Genomic DNA, 19,420 nt, shown 5'->3' on the forward strand with positions numbered 1-19,420 from the left:
AGCTTGTGCTGCCAAGAATATTTCCCCAGAAAAGAAGGGCTTCAAATTGCTAGGGCCTACGAGCCTGTGAAATCGTCAGGTTTCTTCAAATACATATTGAGTATTTCGTTTTGTGTGTCCATATTTTATTCTAAACCATAGCGACTGCCGACTGCAGAGACTTGGCGACTCGATTAGGCATTTATGTCGGGGGACAATAACATTGCGGCGCCCAACCGGATACGGATATTATGTGAATTCTAGAGTGGGCGTGGCCTAAACCGGATCACAATACTACAAGCTCGGTACGAAAACGAGGCTTTCCATTTCCACCAGGTTGTGCCAATGCCATACACTCTTGATCAGGGTTGTCTTCAACGACTTCAGGGTTATTAAGTGGAGAGAACTCGCATGATCTGAACTGCGTACTCTCCCAACTTGTTAGAAACACTATTAAATGAATAAATAATAAAACATGATTAAAAAAAGAATATATCTACTAGCTTATCACGTTTTCTTATCGGCCTACATGGCACTAGATTGTGAAAAACATAATTTGCTGACTGGAGAAACCTATGTTTTTTCCCCTGTTTCTTTCTTTTAAACAGGCGCCCAGTGCATGGTTCTAGCCTTGGCCGATAGAAACAAAAACATAATAGGATGGACCTCCAATAATGTGATAGGACCTGAACAGCTCGCGTGATTCCTAAACCCACCAGGCTTGAGTTAAGACCCGCCTCGCGGAAACGCGAGGACTTCCAGGAGTGGCTGAAATCCCTGCCTGACTGACACATGGAGGGTGGATAAAGTCAGAGGCATGAAGACTTGTACTTGAGAAAAGCCTGCATTTGCACAATGCAAAACTATTAATTTCTCACTACAGTGCTGTGCTAAAAAAAAAACTTGAAACTGACTTAATTGTACTGTGCTTAATAAAGGGAAAACTGTGTAACTTTGCTAAAGAGAAAAACGTACTGAGAAAGCTATTAATTTGTCACTACTGTGCTCAAAATAAAAACTCTTACTGATTATCAGTTAAATTGTTATGGTTGGAGGGTGGATAAAGTCAGAGGCATGAAGACTTGTACTTGAGAAAAGCCTGCATTTGCACAATGCACTTATGCACAACTATTAATTTCTCACTACAGTGCTCAAAATAAACTGTGCTAAAAAATCTTGAAACTGACTTAATTGTACTGTGCTTAATAAAGGGAAAACTTTGTAACTTTGCTAAAGAGAAAAATCGAACCTCTGTTCGAAGTGGAGCTGTGTGTGTGTGTGTGTGTGTGGGGGGGGGTGTGTGTGTGTGTGTGTGTGTGTGTGTGGGTGGGTGTCTGGCCTGGCCTGAACAACAGCGCCCTCGTGTGGTCACAAAAGGTCCTGTTCAAACTCAACAGGACAGTTCTCACTTGTGAGACTGGACACACATTCCTGCTCATGGGGAGCTCTGTTCCACACAGCTCCAAAAACGTACTGAGAAAGCTATTAATTTGTCACTACTGTGCTCAAAATAAAAACTCTTACTGATTATCAGTTAAATTGTTATGGTTTGGATATGGATTTGGGCCTATTATGCTGTGTGTATTATTGTAATGGATCAGTAGGTAGTAGGTACTTTGCACTTGAGCGAGCAGCACACGTCCATGGGCAGTTGGGCACTTTCATACTTAAGATTATCGAGAGGAGGCGGGTCTTAACTCATAGGATGGACCTCCAATAATGTGAAAGGACCTGAACAGCTCCAGAAACCGCTCATCAAACCTATTTAAGCGAAGGCGGAAGTAAACACCAGCGTACACTCTCGCTCTGCTAAATGTCTTTGATTTGAGTCGGAAGGAACGGGTGGCTTTTCAGGAGGGAAACTTTATCAGGTTTAACCCGATCACAGCACGAATAATCCCAAGAACTTGATTACTTGAGCCATTGCTGCCATATACTGAAGGGTAAGAGCGAATTTGCAGCGAGACCAGTTTTTTATTTGCTCGATATACAAGCTTATTTAATCCGCTGTAGTTTGCGCCATTTTCGCTAGTTTGGTCAATGCGTAAATGTGCGCCTTTTAGAGCTTGCGTTCTTTGTCCTGCTCTGTCCCGGGTATTAAAATGGTTCATACGTGCACAGTTCGTCTCTGGTGTTGACGTTAGGTCTTGAGCAGCACGCATCACGTATTAAAACTTTAACACTGTTCACTCTCCCATAACTGGATCTGTCGCCAAATCAAGTGAAAGTGCGCATTTTTGTGCTGCATCAGGCCGCTAACCGCGCGCCAGCCGCCTGCGAGGCAGCAGCATTCTGGCGCACATGAGCTAGTTGGCTAGCTGGATAGCATGCTAATTTTAGCCCGGTGTAGAATGTGTTTACATCAGTGGTTTTCAACCTTTTTCATGTCAAGGTCCGTTATTTATTGGGCAGTTGAGCCACGGATCACCATTTGATGAGATTTAGCCTCTCAGACCCAAAACTTAGACTGTTTTGTTATAGTTGGATAGGATTTTTGTCCACACAATTGATGTTGTTGGTACCATAGGAGAGATGACAGGCAAACGTTGATCAAGGAATAACAATATTCTTAAACATGCTCTAATTGTGTAGACTTCATGTAAATTACGTAATGCCGATGTTTAACAATAATTTAACTCTTGAGAGCGTAAAATGAAACCAAATGCACCCATAAGGGTCCATTTGGCTTCATTTTACACTCGAGTTAAATATCTATAAGGGTCCATTTGGTTACCAACTCCATAATTTAGCTGGGGACCACCTGGAACCCGGCCTCAAGGACCACTGTGGTCCCCGGACCACTGGTTGAGAACCACTGGTTTACATTAGGCTAGCCGGTAACTGTATTGACACGCACCTGTCGTAACTACTGTTTGGTAGTATACTCCCGCAGACGCAGAAGCTCGTTTTCAAATTATTTGAGTGTGTAAAAAGCGTCTCGCGCAGATGACCGTAACTTGGTAGCAATAATAAGCCACCGGCCATCTAGTGTCACTGTCAGGTTGTCATGTGGCTTCTGTCTGACCTGTTTTGAGTCGTGGCTCACAAACTTTTTCATTTAATAGGAACTCCAAATTGACACTCTTTTGCCCGCGGACCCCCATTTGAAAAGATACGTCAGGGACCCCCGTAAGAAGATTTTTAGGGCTCTATTGATTCTCAACCATTTTGATTTCAAGGACTCCCAGTTTGACATGCATTTTAGGATATGGACCCCCATTTAATGGCATTTCTATTTCTGCGATGGTGGGACCCCGAATTTATATTGCAAAATCAATGTTAGTTTAACTACAAATGGAACCAAATGGACATGCATTTGGTTCCATTTGTACTCTCTGATTTACAGACCTCTAAGGGTCCATTTGGTTCCTGACTATCATTTAGTTGGGGACCCCCTGGAACTCCCTGAAGGACCCCTGGGGGTCCCTGACCCCACTTTGAGAACCAATGGTTTTGAGTATCTCAAGCTGCTCAACACCGCTGATTGATTGATTGATTGATTGAAGAGTTTATTATCAGTTTGCAATAGAAAAAAGTACAGTTTCATGACAGCACAAATCACTGGTACAACGTCAACTAAAAGGAGATCCCAGTATGGCTTTTTTACACAGGAACCACTTTATGTATCTCATAACATTGGAAAACAGACGGATAGAACATAGTACTTTACATAGGATAACATCAATAACAAGGGTGCTTAGTCTATTTACAAATCTCGAGTAGCAGCCACCTGAAGGTGACTTTCATACCAATTTTGAAGGAGGCTAGGGATTTGCACTCATTTAAGGCTTGTGGAAGAGCGTTCCACATGTTGGTGGTATAGCTGGAGAACGAATTAGAGCCTTTTATAGTGTTAAATCTAGGTTGAACATGATTAGTGGAGCTGCCTCTGGTGTTATGATCGTGGACATCCTTGACCTTTTAGGAAGTAGTTTGTCAGGTACATGGGTATCATGGAGTTGTAGTGTATCTTGTACACCAGGCCCATTGCAAGATTCACTGTGTTTATCCACTTTGAATGAATACTTGTGTAGCGTTTTTTGTTGCCTTTTTATTACAGTCTTTACGTCTATGTGTTGTTGCTATGGACGGGTTTCTTGTTTACAAACATTGAGACTAAATGCACAGGTGACTGTATCATGTAATCAATTCCGTCCAATCCCCAAACCTGTTGTTTTGGGGAGCGCTGGTTTCATTGGCTAATTTTGGTACCGACCTGCGCACGCACGCATCTAGTTCTTCAGTGTAACGTGGACCAGAAACGCGTCCATAGAGATCATTAGCTGTGCTTGTGCTGGGACTCGTGTGGATTAATTCAGTTTGCATGAAGGCATTCTGACCAGGCCGATGGTACTTGACTTAACTTGTCTAAAACTAGACCTGGAGCGGAATAGCCTACAGTCCAAGTTTAATTGCCACATATTGACCTCTAACACCTGCACCCTGTTCTATTATCAATTACCTGACATGTTCACCAGCCACATCCAAAATTAGCAGGGAGTTAATATCTCACCCCAGTGCGGAAAATAAAGCGGGTTCCCCATTTTATGGCAAACCTTCTTGAGCATGGATGTCAAACTCAAATACAGTGGCAAAAATAAAAATTGGTACAAGTCGAGAGCCGGACTGGCTCAATGTTTATTTAAAACGTATTGAAATGATTGCACATATTGAACCTGGACCTAACACAGCCTATATTATTGCACATACATTAATCATTAAATGAATTAAGTAGAACATCAATAAAATCAGTTGCAATATTTTCTTATCACTCTGTTTAGAATAAAACTATTCTTCTTGGCTTCTTGTAGGCAACTGCCTAGCTGCAAGCAACTCTTGGATGCTCTTTTTAATATCTAGCATCTAGAGTTGCGATACCAACCCTTGACAGCCCATGCATTCCAATGGAAAAGTCAGATCTGATTGTATTAAACAACGTTACACTCACCAACATTGCAGCAATTCTCGATTAATTGAATACACAGGACCCCAATGGAAACAAGCCATATTGCTTTCTTGGTTTTAATACCTTTATCATCCTTTTGTATAGAACTGTGTTTTTGGAAAACTGTTAATAAAATACTAAATCAATCAGGGTCTACCCATATTTCCGACGGGCCGTTGGTCCAACCAGGTTAACATTCACCAGGTTAGCATTCACCAGCGTCGGCAGGTTAGCATTCACCAGCGTTAGTTTTACTGAGGTTAAGTGTTAGGTTTAGGTGGTCGGAACACTGGCCCGTCGGCATATTGACGTGGACCCAATCATCAATCAATCATTCTGTATGGATAGCTTGGATTATCTATTTCGTATCTGCCAAGTTTTTGTTTCATAAAAATCCACCATATCATCTGAGCTACTTTCTGTGAATTAATTCCATGCAGGTGATCATTTTTCTGTTGGAGTTTAGAAGCGCTTATTTTCAATGACACAATGACCTGCCTCCTGCATTATGTGCAATTTCAAAACAGTTGGTACGCAGGACAGTTGAGTCATTTCCAAAGAGCGTTTCCAAACTAACACTTATCACCTGCACATAATTTGACAGAAAGTAGCTCATAATTTGTGTATGAAACAAGTACGACGCCCTAAGGCCGAGAAGCAACCGCCAGGTCGCGCTGAAACAGAGCTTCTAAATATGGCAGTGTCCGTTTTCATACTAACTGCGACCTGACTGTTGCAACAAAAACTTGGAAGATACAAAGAGGATAATCCAAGCTTTATGTACAGCTGCAATGTTGGTGAGTTTAACTTTGTTTAATACAATCAGATCAGACCATTCTGTTTGGATAAATGGGCTGTCAAGGGTTGTTATTGCAATTCTAAATGCCACATATTAAAAATGGTATCCAAGAGTTGTTTTCGGCTAGCAACTACCATAGTTGTCTAGGGCTATGGGGGGGTGTAACATGATCATTGATCAACTGAAAATGCCTGAAATCAATCTCTTGCAGGCCTTCAAGGAGTAGTTCACCCAAAAAACTACTTATTTTCTATCTATTACACACCCCATGAAGCCTTGAATTCATGGAGATTGTTTTGTTTTTCTCATTCCTAAACCAATAATTCGATGACCGGCGGAGTCTATCCTGAGCAGCCAACCCGGTCATCGAATTATTGGCTTAGGAATGTGACAAAAACAAAGAAATCTCCATGAATTAGAAAATAAGATAGAAAAGTCATTCTTTGGGGTGAACTACTCCTTTAAATAAAATAAAAATCTCTCTTCCCATTGCAGGAGTCCAGAAATGTCTGGGATTGCATTGAGCCGGCTTGCCCAGGAGCGCAAAGCATGGCGTAAAGACCATCCCTTTGTAAGTCGCATCTCCTATCTGTCACAATTTACTAGGCTTTTGTACATCTTCTCATTAGACTGTGTGTATAAGGTATAGTAAGGGGATATCTTAAAAAGTCCTGGAATAAATTCTTTACCAAAAACCTTTTTTTGTGTAACTCTAACCCTGTTTTTAAAGGTCTCTAGTAACACATCTCACAAAGACTGAAATTCAGTTTCCCTAGGAGAATCCTTGACAGCTGATGAAAGTTGGCGTCCCATTAAATTAACTATACAGGATAAAACACACCAAAATAAATATGCTTTAAGTAGCATGTGTGATTGTGAATCCATTGCAAGCATTTGTTTTGCACAAAGAACATTCCTTGGGTTAAAGGCGGCTCCCACAAAACTGAAAAGTGATGACTCATCACTAAACCATAGTTTTGTCGGGCCGTTTTTTGACCAAGGAATGTTTTTCGTGCAAAACAAATGCTTGCAATGGATTCAGAATCATGAAAAAACCCTAGTTTGACCTCTCACATGCTACTTATAGCATATTTATTTTGGTGTGTTTTATCCTGTATAGTTAATTTAATGGGACGCCAACTTTCAGCAGCTGTCAAGGATTCTCCTAGGGAAATTGAATTTCAGTCTTTGTGAGATGTGTTACTAGAGACCTTTACAAACACATTGGTGAAGACATTTTTTGGTAAGGAATTTATTCCAGGATTTGACACTATTTCTGAAGATATCCCCTTACTAGTAGGGATGGGACGATGTGAAAAGTTCGCATCACGATTATTGTGACCAAATAAATCGCGATTTACCATATTATCGTGATAATCAAAATATTCCCAACATCCATTATCCTGGGACGGAACACTTGCCAAAAAATAGCCGATCTACAAGCTCACTGTGAGCTTGTAGATCGGCTATTCTTTGGCAAAGAGATTTGTTAGAGAGTGAAAGAAATAATATGTATATTATAAGTACGTTTTAGTAATAGAGGGTTTAAATGGTACCGGGTATGCAGCTCGGCAAATAAAAGGTGAATTGATTCCAGTGCATGACGGAGGACGATTTTGCGATAAATTAAATCTCCACGATACGATTATCGTGAGTGTTTTTTATCACGATAAACGATAACATCGCTTATCATCCCATCCCTAGTATAAGGTCTAATCACTGAACTTTCTACTCTGACTGACTGTTACTCCTTCTCAGGGATTTGTTGCTGTTCCAACGAAGAATCCAGATGGAACCATGAACCTGATGAATTGGGAGTGTGCTATTCCGGGCAAGAAAGGGGTACAAGGACCTTTATTTTTTTTAATTCTTAATACACAGTAACACTCACGATGCACCCTTTTTTATGTTGTTAACTAAAGAATGATTTATTCTTCAGCAACAGTGTTGTGTGAAATGCAATTTCTCAACTGAATAGAGTGTTGACACAACGCATGTCCATGCCTATATTAATGGTGGACTAGGCTTCGTAAAGATAAGATGGATGTTTTATTTATCTGTGTGAGGAAATTCAGGTGTTCTAGAAGCAACAGAAATTAGCACAGTATAGGTACAGGAAAGGCTGGAGATAAGAATATGGTACAAATATAATAGAATCTGACCATGGGCATCTGCACGTGGTCTGAGTGAGTTAGCATTAGGGGAAAAAATTAAAACCTGCCCATGGAATGTGGATTTCTTCTTTTGATAATAAATTACGGAGACTAGCCATTATAGCTCATCCGCACTGCCCGTGACACGAGCAATGCGGACGATGAAATGTCATTAAAATATCTTTGTTTCAATGAGACCGTCCTGACGTACCACGAGCGACAACACGTTGTCCACCCCTCCTATTTTCGCTCGCAGAGTCTATTTGAGCGAGATATTCCCTGGAGGCAGCTCAACACATTGCCTGCCAGACATGGACAAAGTACTCGACCCCAGTACAGATACTCCTGGTCAAAATGTACTCTACAAGTAAAAATAGCTCAGTCAAAATGTTACTCAAGTAAGTAAAAAAGTAAAAATAAAAGAAAGAGAAGGCCTACCTGTCTTATTTTTACTGTTACTGTAATTTTTCACAATGAATTTATATGACATGTAACTCTTTTTACTGCATGCATTGGTGTGCTTGCTTGTAGAACCACTACTTTATACAGCTATGAAAACATAGAAGTTACTGAGGAACAGATTAAAATAATTGTACTCCAACATGGATACAAGATGTAACAATACTGAGACCATGAGCTAGTATGATCAGTAGATTAAAATAATTTATATTTCTTTATTTTCTTGGAAATGTACTCAAGTAAGAGTAATTTGTATCAAAACAATGTAATACTCAAGTGAAGTACAGATCCTCAGAAACTGTTTTTAAAAATACAGTACTCCATTAAATTTACTCCGTTACTGTCCACTGTACTGCCTGCCACTGGTTCAAGCTACGTCGCAACGCAATGGCCGACGTGCCATCTGAGGACAGTATTTCGCGCGACGCCACGTTGCGGGCAGTGCGGATGAGCTGATATGGTGTCATAAGCAAGTAGGAGCCTAAAGCGCTACTATTTAAAAAAAAAAAAACAAGTTGTGCAGCCGCTTATATTCTTGACACGTGTGTGTGTGTGCGTGGTGGGACGTGTACGTTCATTGCATGTGATGTGCATTCAATTCAATCATTAAACTCAACTGTTCTCATTGTTGCGACCGGGTCGCAGTTAGTATGAAAACGGCCAGCTCATGTCCGTGAGTGAGTCAGTCACACTCGGTCACGCCTCATGTCACACTCATGTCCTGTCACATCTGTGAAAGCCACAGGGACGCGACACAGAGCTATGTCAGTGAGTGTGAAAGCAGCAACGTATTTAGAACCTCTGTCGACCTTGTGGCCGCTAATCGCCATTAGGGTGTTTTCCTTGTGTAAGTGTCCTTAAATGACTGCACCCATAAATGGTGTACAAAGTCATGTAAAGGAAGCAATGTTTTCAGTGGAAATGCGGTCTCCGTGCACACGGCGCGTGTCCGGGTCCATGGCATTGGTCCTAGAGCCCATTAGTCCGAAACTGGTGAATACTAACCTGGTGAATTCTAACTCTAATACCTAAACCTAACCCTAACCAATGTAGGACTAATGAGCTTTCGGACTTATGGGCAGTCCCCACGTGTCCATCGTGCACGCGGGTGCTCCTGTTCACGGCCGACCAACAGCTTTTCTTTCACACGGAGAGAAAAAATACAACCAAGATGATCTGTGTAAGTTATGGTCCATAAAAAAAGTCTGTCTTGACCAAACGTGTGATATGGGAAAAGAAGCGGAGATGTATGCATTTTTCTGCACCCTATTCATCGAGGTGAAAACACAATTGTCTTTTATTGAAGGCTGCTACAGCTGACATCTCGCCTATACTGTGGTGGTAGAACAGCTTAGGGTTTTTCGGGGACATAAAATAAAATGTTTCGCTTACCAGCGCGGCGGCTATCGGTTACCATGGTAACCAGTTAACACCTGGATGTGATTGTATGTCAACCTAGAATGAATAAAAATCGGATCATCTCGTCATTTCTATAAAAAAAAAAAATCACGGCCGCAACCCACTTCTCGGTTGCGTAACACGTGGAGTTTTAGTCTGTGTGGGTGTGTGTGCTAAAGAGGCACTGCAATTTGTTGTACATGGTTTCATGTACTAGCTTGGTCTTCATATTTGTCCTTTAATTGTGAAATAAATGGAATGGCTCACAAGAAATGTAGATGATCTGCATGGTTTTGCTTTGTACAAGCATAAACAACCACTGAGAGTGGGCTTGTACCACAAAACCCTAACCCTAACTGTGTGAGAACCTTCTTGACTGACAGACTACGAAATAAGGCATATTATTATTGTCACGTTCACTTGTTTTAAAGAGGTGGTGCCATAATCTTGTACCTTTTCTGTTTGTCATATGTCTATGATGTTGATGACAGTACTTCATTAGACCCCCTGGTGTGGTTGTTATGAGCAATTATGTCGTCCCTTTGTATTTTGGATTTATTCCTGGAGGCTGACACCTTGTGGGTCAAAAGTGCCGATCCAAAAACGGTGATTAAATGACATCATATAATCATCCCCTCCCCTTTTACCATTCACCCAACACTGTGGGTGTGCTAACTTCAGCTGGGTCATACAAACCTAATTTTAACTATTTCTGTACACTCCTTTGGAAAAAGTCCTCCTCCTAGTATAATCAAAATACCTGATCATCATCCCTTTCAAGAATTTAAGGAATGTATTGAATAGTGTCATGACATTTTAATTCATGTAAAAGTGTGATTCATCGACTATGCCATTGTTTACTTTCTCCAAATTCAGACACCATGGGAAGGAGGCCTGTTCAAACTGCGCATGTTGTTCAAGGATGACTACCCCTCCTCACCCCCAAAATGTGAGTTGTGGTGTCTGAAATGTGTTTAGTGCGTACACAAGCCATCAGTAAATGCTATCCACTACTGTATGAAATGTTTATGCGTACACAAGCCAGTTTCTCCTTTTTTATATTAACCACTTGAACCCTAGCATCCATATTCTGAGAACATTAGCCAAAAATAGCAGATCTACAAGCTCACAACGCCTCGCGTTGCGAGCTTGTAGATCTGCTATTTTCGGCAAGAGGTTTGTTGTAGAGGGGGAAAAGAGCAGACTAAGTATTGACGGTTCAAGTGGTTAAATATCTAAAAACACAAATTGACATGAATCCAAAATATAACGATGATTGTGCTGTCAAACAATGAAACTATATGGAATCTATGAAAAGGTTGTGGGGGTCTCGCTCAACTAAGGGGTCCTTGGCCTGAAAACATTGAATACCCCTGCACTACTGTATGCTCGTCCCAACAAATCAGTAGTAGCCACTTGTTTGCATGTCCAATTAAGCTTTAGGTTCAATATCTCACAAAATGTATCCAATATGCAACTCGATAATATTCCTTCAGTCCACTCCACCTCTATTCAATCATCTTCTGGGAAAGAGTTTTTCATCATCGTTACTATTCACACAGCGGTGTAACTTGTTTGGCCTGTCCTAGGCAAATCTTCCTATAACTCCTCACCCACATCGTGGGTAATGCATGCAAACACACACACACACACACACACACACACACACACACTCAGGCATTGTAGGCTGTGTGGGTTTGTGCTTGTATATAAAGTTCTCCAATGATATTTCTAAAAGCAATATAACATTTTTAATATAAATATTCATCAATGTGAAGGAAAATAATCTGCCTAATATTATTGTTATTTTTTTTTATCAAATAAATAAAACACGAATGAGGTATTGTTGAATTGTGTAATTAAAGACGAGAAAGGGAACACGAAACAATGAGGTTGAGGTATATTGTTGAGTTGTGTACTTAAAAACAAGAAAAGGATATGCATGCGACACTCAACTCCTCGTGATGACCCACCTGGAACTATTGTATATGGCAGTGTTTCTCAAAGTGGATTCCAGGGACTCTGTGAGTTCCTTTAGGGGGGTCTAAATGCAACTTTACAAGGAAGATTCTCAAAGAGAACACCAGCACTCACGGGATAGTCCTATAAAGGCTCTTTTTTATTTTACATTAAGGTTGGCATAGTAATGCTGCATAGCAGCCAGTATTCACAACGAACGCGTTTCGGCGTTTCACGCCTTCATCAGCGTTGTATCTACTGTGGGCTTGGGAAGTGTCACATTTTATAGTGTCCTGTAGGAGCGACAACTTCCTCTGTCCATGTAGCAGACAACTCCCACCCAACATTGTACATAATATGCAAAGACAATTATATAATTCATTGCTCTATCTATACACATCAAAATCCATAATTCACAATTCACATAGGAGTGAAAACAAATAAGTCCATCAGTCTGAGTCTGTTCTAACATAGGAGTCTACTTAAACACTTAAATTCATAATCAACAATTAGGTAGGGTCGCAACAGAGAGGCATGTGGCACTCATAATTCAACTAAGTCAGGGCTAATCACAATTATAATACAAAGTTAACGTCCAGAAGGTAAATATTATTTAGTATTTCATGTGTCGAAACCTTGTCCAATCTTATACTGCTGCTGCTGGGGTATACTAATAAAATACAAGAAGAATTCATTCCACAAACTATAAGTATTACAACAAAAGAACCATGATAATGTCAGCTTAAAGGGAATAAAGTCTGCCAAAGCAGTTACTGTAAACAACTTCGTTATTTGAAAGGAAGACAGGTATAGACACACACCAAAACTGGAAAGCTGTTTAAGGTATGTCTTATATAAAAGAGCCTTTATAGGACTATCCCGTGAGTGCTGGTGTTCTCTTTGAGAATCTTCCTTGTAAAGTTACGTTTCCCGACCGTGCACCCGGTAAGAAGTTTACTACTGTTGAGATGACTTGGAGTTGTGCGCGCACCTCCGCTTCAAACATGGATCTAAATGCAAGTCTGTAACTCAATTAAGGGAAGACCTTGAAATGTAAAGGTTTGAGAAACACTGGTATATGGAATCGTTGTGTCCACCACTTGCACAACAGGTTATACCAGCAGGGGGAGCTATGATCACATAATGGGGTATACTAGTACTATTCATGTATGTGGCCATGAATAACTCAATTCCCATGTAATGTATTTCACTCAAGCTGTGGTTATGACTATTAAAATGCCAACACCGAAAATGTACCACTTCTACCAAGTTCACAAATCTTGTTTGTTTTTTCTCATTTTGTTTTCCCAAGTTGCATAATATAAATAATTGCATGGGCATTTTAGCTGGTAAACCACACACATTTGTGTTACATGTCTTATTTCATAGTGCTAAAATCTCAACTTGTTAATCAGTGCAGACTTAGACTATGTGAATTTGATGGATTCCATTCTAGAATAAGAAAATAAAACAAAGGAATAGTATAGAGCCCCAATAAACAAGTTGATGTGGAGAACATAACATGACTTGTGCAACATTTCCAGTATGAAATATATTGTTTACACATTCCCTTGTGTTGCAGGTAAATTTGAGCCTCCACTCTTCCATCCAAATGTATATCCGTCAGGCACAGTATGCCTATCTATTCTAGAGGAGGACAAGGATTGGAGACCCGCCATCACAATAAAGCAGGTCAGGATTGCAAACTTTATTTATTTAAGGGGAGTGGGAATTCTGCCAGGCCAATGATCTTTATCCCGTTATTATCAATAGCATTGTTTCCCCTATATGCATTTTACCGTGGTAGCCCGCCGCTCCATGATTCTGGGCCGCCACGGCTTTATTTCTTTTAGCGAAATAATATTTCTTTTAATGAGGAGCTTCCTGAGCTTCTAGATGCATCACACAACGGCGTGCGACTAAGTATAATTGGGCCACCCGTGTTATGCTCTCCTGTAAAACGGCTCCCCCTATAGTAACGGCTTTCTATGGGTCACAATGGTGTCAGTAACCTCGACCACGGCAGTGACTGTAGGTCTTAGCGATGCTGCAGCGGCGCGCCTGCTCGCTAGACTGTGTCTTGTTTTGTAACGTGCACAGCGCAGTCAGTAGCGCTGTCGTCTCACAGCTAGAAGGTCCTGGGTTCCATTCACGCTGGGGACGCTGTAGGCTAGGGGTGTGTTCTTTCCTCCGTGTCATCCGTGCCCTAAATGGGGTTGGCGAAAGGGCCTTTGTGTGTGGAGTTTGCATGTTCTCCCCATGTCCTAGGGTAAGTACTCACAAAAAAACATGCAGTAATCCTGGTCTCTATACTGCCTCCCCCTGGCCAGCCGGGGCACCTGATGGAGGGGAAAGGAACTGGTTGGAATAACGTGTTCCTTCCACATGCTACGTCCAGCCTGGGGAAACTCTCCCCTGTCAGGTGAAAAGAAGCGGCTTGGACTCCTCATGCATTGAATCAAGCATAAGGTCAGTCCATTGCGCTCCCCAGTTTGGCAAAGGGAGTAGCGCACCAGGATTACATTTAAACAAATTGACACTGGGTGAAAAAATAGGTTACAAAAATCGTGGGATAATGCCGACCATTCCTGATCTATGTTCAGCTCAATGTTTGAGATTTTCTTTGGAAGCTACATTAGCAGTAACACTGGCTGTAGGTTTTGTGTGGCAGTGCATCTAAATGTGTGTGCTGTATCTGTTTGATAATGTGCACAAAGGTAATGCAGCCACTGGAATGACTAGAAAGTAGAAACTCAAGCTTTCTAGATTTGGTTCAACTGATTACACTACTACACAGCTGAAAGCACGGAGGGGATACAGTCCTTAATCAGATTTTCTTTGAATTCCTGTTTATTAAATGATGAAAGATACTGATTCCTGAAGGTGTGACAGGTCTGACATTAGCTGAATCAGGGCTCGAGCTTGGGGACCTCTTGTCCTCCTGGGACAGATAAAAATAGGATTGGGGCGCCTGATAGCTGAGTGGTTAAAGATATAAAGCACTTATGCTCTGATGCCTGGCTTCAGAGTCCCCAGTTTGATTCCCGGGGCTGAAAGTCACTCACTCTCCAAATCTCCATGTTTCCCGTCTCTACACTGTATCTGTAAAAGGCCAGGAAAGCCCAAAAAAACTAAAAGGATCAGTGAAGATGCAAATAAACTTTGGGACGAGAGTTGAAGGGGGAAAAAACTGCTAAAAGTGATTGCGTTAATGGCCAGTGTGTGGGAGAGGGAGGAAGAGAGGTTAGCAGTATTGCTGTGCACTTTGTGTAAAGTTGAGGTTATTCAAGTACAACTCTTTTGCAAAGCATAATAGACTGCATCTGCAGCAAGCTGTTGAGCAAAACTGACATGACCTTAAGATGGGCCTGCGATTCTCATTTAGTGTCAATCTCAGCCCAACAGATTTCATGATCATCTAATCTTCTATTACGTTTTATTTATGTTTAAAGGTCACTTTGAATGATTATTCATCTTTGGCATGAACTGCCTGATTGATTGGAATTGATGTTGGACATTATCTACTCATGAATTAAATGCCACCTGTTTTGACTGATGGCAACCAGCATGCAAACATAATGTCTGATCATGATCTGCAGGATATACCACAATGTGTGGGACATGCATATTTGGTCTCATGCATCATTAGGACCCTGGTAATTATGACGGTTGACATTGATTCCACTTCCTCTAAACTAAAGGCACATTTATACTTTTTCCACACTGGTCTTGCCAAACTGTTTGAGAAACCATACATCATATCACATCTAGCCCTGTGTGTAGACCGTACATTATAGCGCATGTGTAGACCCATTTACAATCTTCAAGCATTTTGATTAATTTGTTTGTTCATTGATCTTGCAGATCCTATTAGGCATCCAGGAACTTCTAAATGAGCCAAATATCCAGGATCCTGCCCAAGCAGAGGCATACACAATTTACTGGTGAGTGATTATATTGATGACATTGTGTGTAGATGGTGATTGGGGTCAACAGAATGCATTTCCACTCTAAAGCTGGAATGTCCAACACAAAAGTCTAAAAATACATGTGTTTGCTGTGGATCTCATGGATTAAAGTCCGCATTGGCCACGAACAATTTCATTCCATACAAGCCAGCGTGGCTTTCTTTGAAAGCACGCTGCACACGATCTACAAGCTCACAACACGTTGTGCTGCGACATATTGTGAGCTTGTAGATTGGCTATTTTTGTCCATTAGTTAAGATGAAAGAGTATTAGAAATTGTCAAACTAGCAATAGAATACATGTTAGTAGCATCTTCCATGAACATGAATGGTCTCAGAAATGTAATAAAAGCAAAGGTTAAAGCCTCGATCTGTGATTTCTTCAACTGGTTGGATATACAGTATGTAGAACAGCAGCGTACAGTACAGTAAGTTTAGAACCATTATGCCTAAACATCATTACATATTCAGTCATGAGATTGTATTTTGAAGTAATTGATAACGTATACAAAAATGGACATTGGGATGGATGAATGTTGTCATCTTGCCTCTATGAATTACTTCGGAGGGTTTGAGCAGGTACATTTTCTGAAGGGTGCACAACCCTTGAGTTGAGTAACCAAACAATTTTGAATTATATTTAAACATTTGGAACTAATATAATAAACAATGAAAACAAAAACTCAGGTAAAAGCTAGAGATGTGAAAAAATGTCGAAAATCGTCTCGAAAATCGACTCATGCTCACGGCGACTAAAAAAGTACGAGTCGAAAAATCGAATATCTTTTTATTAATTTTTTTATAATTTTTTTCTAAAGTTTTTCCCCCAAAAATGTTTTAATCGCTTCAAAAACGTTATAAGCGTTAATGTTTTCCAAATGTGAGAGGACCGGTGTGTGGGTCTCTGTGTCGGAGACGAGTGCATGTCTGTGTTGTGCATGCTTGCATCGCAGATTCGCATGCATGCGGCGCTAGTCAGGTCCGCGGACTACTGGTTGAGAAACACTGCTGGACTGGTCTGATGCGCGTGTCATAGCAGTGCGCGCTGACTTGTTTTGTTTACGTGCTTGTGTGCATGCATGCTTGACACGAAAGCTCGCTTGGCAGCGTCGCCTCGTGTGCAGTGATTTTGTCAAGATTGACAATAAAACAACACAAAATACAATACTCGTCGTTAATGCGAAACACACGTGGACGCGGTCGGGGAAGGAGAGCGGGGCAGACAAAAGCTCCACATTGATACACCAGCCTGGGGTGCCAGCCACGGCAGCCAGAGCGTTCCCACTATACTACGTTCCATGGACTTTGTCACTCCGCTTCTAGTCTCTAGAGAACAGACTCTGTGCTGCTAACGCAAGGAAGAGCAATTATTTATTATAATTATTATTAGGGCTTTGATGCAAGTTCTGATGGGTGCAGCTTAAAGTAATGCGGCCTTGTGCTCTCCTCTCAGCTGCTGCTTAGCAGAAAAAAAAGTGAAAAAAAGTCGATCGACGCGACGATTTTCGGACGCGTCGATTCGCAAATAATGCGTCGATTAACATCCCTAGTAAAAGCCACGTTATCCTTTTTATTTTATAAAGAGGAGTCAGGACACTGAAGTAGCTTATCTGATTCCTCAAGGAAGGTTATTCCACTATTGCAGAGAAGCCCTTATGGCAAATGCCCTTTTGCCCTCTGTTACAGTCCTTGCCCTGGGGACCAAGAGCAACAGCTGGTCCGCAGATCTGAGAGTTGGCTGAAAAGTGGCTTAAGAAGATAAAGCTTTAAAACCAAAACCGTTTCACTAGTTCTGTGCGACAGTCTTGTATGATGAAGCAGGGCTTTGCTTTACCAAAAGACGTACACATTTGAAGCTTGGAGATTTCTGCCCGACAGTGACGATATTTTAGTGATTATGTTGCGAGGAAAACATTGAGATAATAGCCATTTTGGTTAGAACTGCCTGAAAATAACGTTGCACTTCAAGTTTAAAATGATACTAAATATTTTTTCAAGTGTCCAAATAAATTCAAAATAGTCTATTATCAAATTATCTCGGGGCACCCCTGGACTGCCGTCGCGGCACCCCAGGGGTGCCCCGTCACCTTTTTAGGGTGTAGTAGTATTGCATTCATATGCCTTAATGATTAGCCAGGGACAAATTAGACGTGTATCCAGAAGACATCTGGAACATTGCTGCTCATAAATATACAAGCATGTTGATATACATTCCCAAAAGTAGAAGAGACTTTGTCCATTAAAGCTCAGTCACACGGATTATGAATGATGAATGTCCCTGTTATAGACTCTGAGGAAGATGAAAGTCACCCTTACAAAACAAACACACGCAGACCAGTGCTACAGTATTTTATTTGGGTAGTCTCTCCTGAAGTGCCCAGATATTATTCTCTTGGATTAAGAATGAGTTTGTTTTGGATTCTCATTAGTCTACACACCGTAGTGGTGACTATTCTTTCTGGGGCCCAGGCAAAAACATCACAATACGAATAATATGAAATGCTTTTCAATGCATTCATTATTTGTGTCATTTTGTGCAAAACGGATCTGATGACTTCAGAGATCACATCTACTTATGCATGTTTTTTGATTGATTATTTCATTAGACAGAAATGGAGAACAGTACAAGTATAGTAAAAGTACAGTTAAACACCCTGCCTAAAAGGAACATCCCGAATAAGACCTCTTACGGTCTTTTTTTACGTTGGAACCCCTCTGTATTTAATTCATGGACGATGTGAACTTTGAACAAAAGTTGAAAGGTAATAATCCCTCGCCTCCGGCCATTCCAGCCTCCTGGAATATAATAAGTTGATAATGATACGACAACGTACTTTCTTGTGGTTCACCTTGACATTTTGGACTAATTTATTTTTTGTTTTTTCTTGCAGCCAAAACAGAGTAGAATACGAAAAAAGAGTTCGAGCACAGGCCAAAAAGTTCTCCCCCTCATAAGGAGGGCGAAGACTCCGCTCCACTCCGCTGCGGCAGAAGGAATGGGTTCAAAGCAAAGGATCACCTCCCCGCTCTCAGTCTCTCAATGAATGTGCTCCTCTCACATCAGGACTCGCCTAAGGACTTCTATTTAAAACTCCACACACATTCTGTGCCATCCGCTCCCCTCTGACTGCCCCGTTTTGTTGGTTTTTGTTCTTTTTTATTTTTTATTTTTTTTATGTTAATTGGTTGGCACGTAATGTTGGGAGGGGGTGGGTGCCCCTAAGCACCCTGGTCATTTCCTTTTTTTTAAGCTGTTGAATGAATTGTCTTACGTGGTGCGAGGGACACACCGCAGCTCGGTACCAGTTTTCAACAACTCTCCATACAAAGCTGATCTGTCTTCAGTGTTCGAGGAATTAAAATGTTTGTCTCTTTGTTTGTTTTTTGGTCTCTCACAGGGTCTATTCCTTAAGTTCCCCCTGTATTTTCCATGATTTTAATGTACAATTTGCTATTACTTCATTGTCAGTATTTCAACTGCTGTATAATGAATGGCACTTTTATACTGTTCTATTTCACTTAGTGTCTCTAGATGGCTCTGTCTGATTCTCTTTATGCAGGTTTTCTATTCAGCATGCTGTAATATATGATAGATTCTGCTGCCTTGGCTGTCTCTTTTGTTATTTAGAGTGTTTGCTATGGGGGAGAAAAGAAAATGGCCACGTTGACTGAGGCAGGTAGGCTTTCTTCTGTACCAACCTTTTTGTTTATATGGTGCTTTTGTTCATGTATGTGTTGGAGTAAATAAACTGTTTCTACAA

At 41.0% G+C, this 19,420-nt stretch overlaps 1 protein-coding gene across 1 annotated transcript; it reads left to right on the forward strand.

The window, feature by feature from the left end:
• The first annotated feature begins 1,797 nt into the window (after positions 1-1,797).
• On the forward strand, positions 1,798-19,415 carry ube2ib (ubiquitin-conjugating enzyme E2Ib). Its single transcript, XM_080747785.1, has 7 exons — positions 1,798-1,922; positions 6,219-6,294; positions 7,482-7,565; positions 10,610-10,682; positions 13,275-13,384; positions 15,557-15,636; positions 18,551-19,415. The coding sequence occupies exons 2-7, from the start codon at positions 6,229-6,231 to the stop codon at positions 18,612-18,614; spliced, it is 477 nt and encodes a 158-aa protein (XP_080603911.1). The 5' UTR covers positions 1,798-1,922; positions 6,219-6,228; the 3' UTR covers positions 18,615-19,415.
• The last annotated feature ends 5 nt before the right edge of the window (positions 19,416-19,420 follow it).

Source organism: Nannobrachium achirus, assembly GCF_963921795.1.
Source record: "Nannobrachium achirus genome assembly, chromosome: 18".
NCBI lineage: Eukaryota > Metazoa > Chordata > Actinopteri > Myctophiformes > Myctophidae > Nannobrachium > Nannobrachium achirus.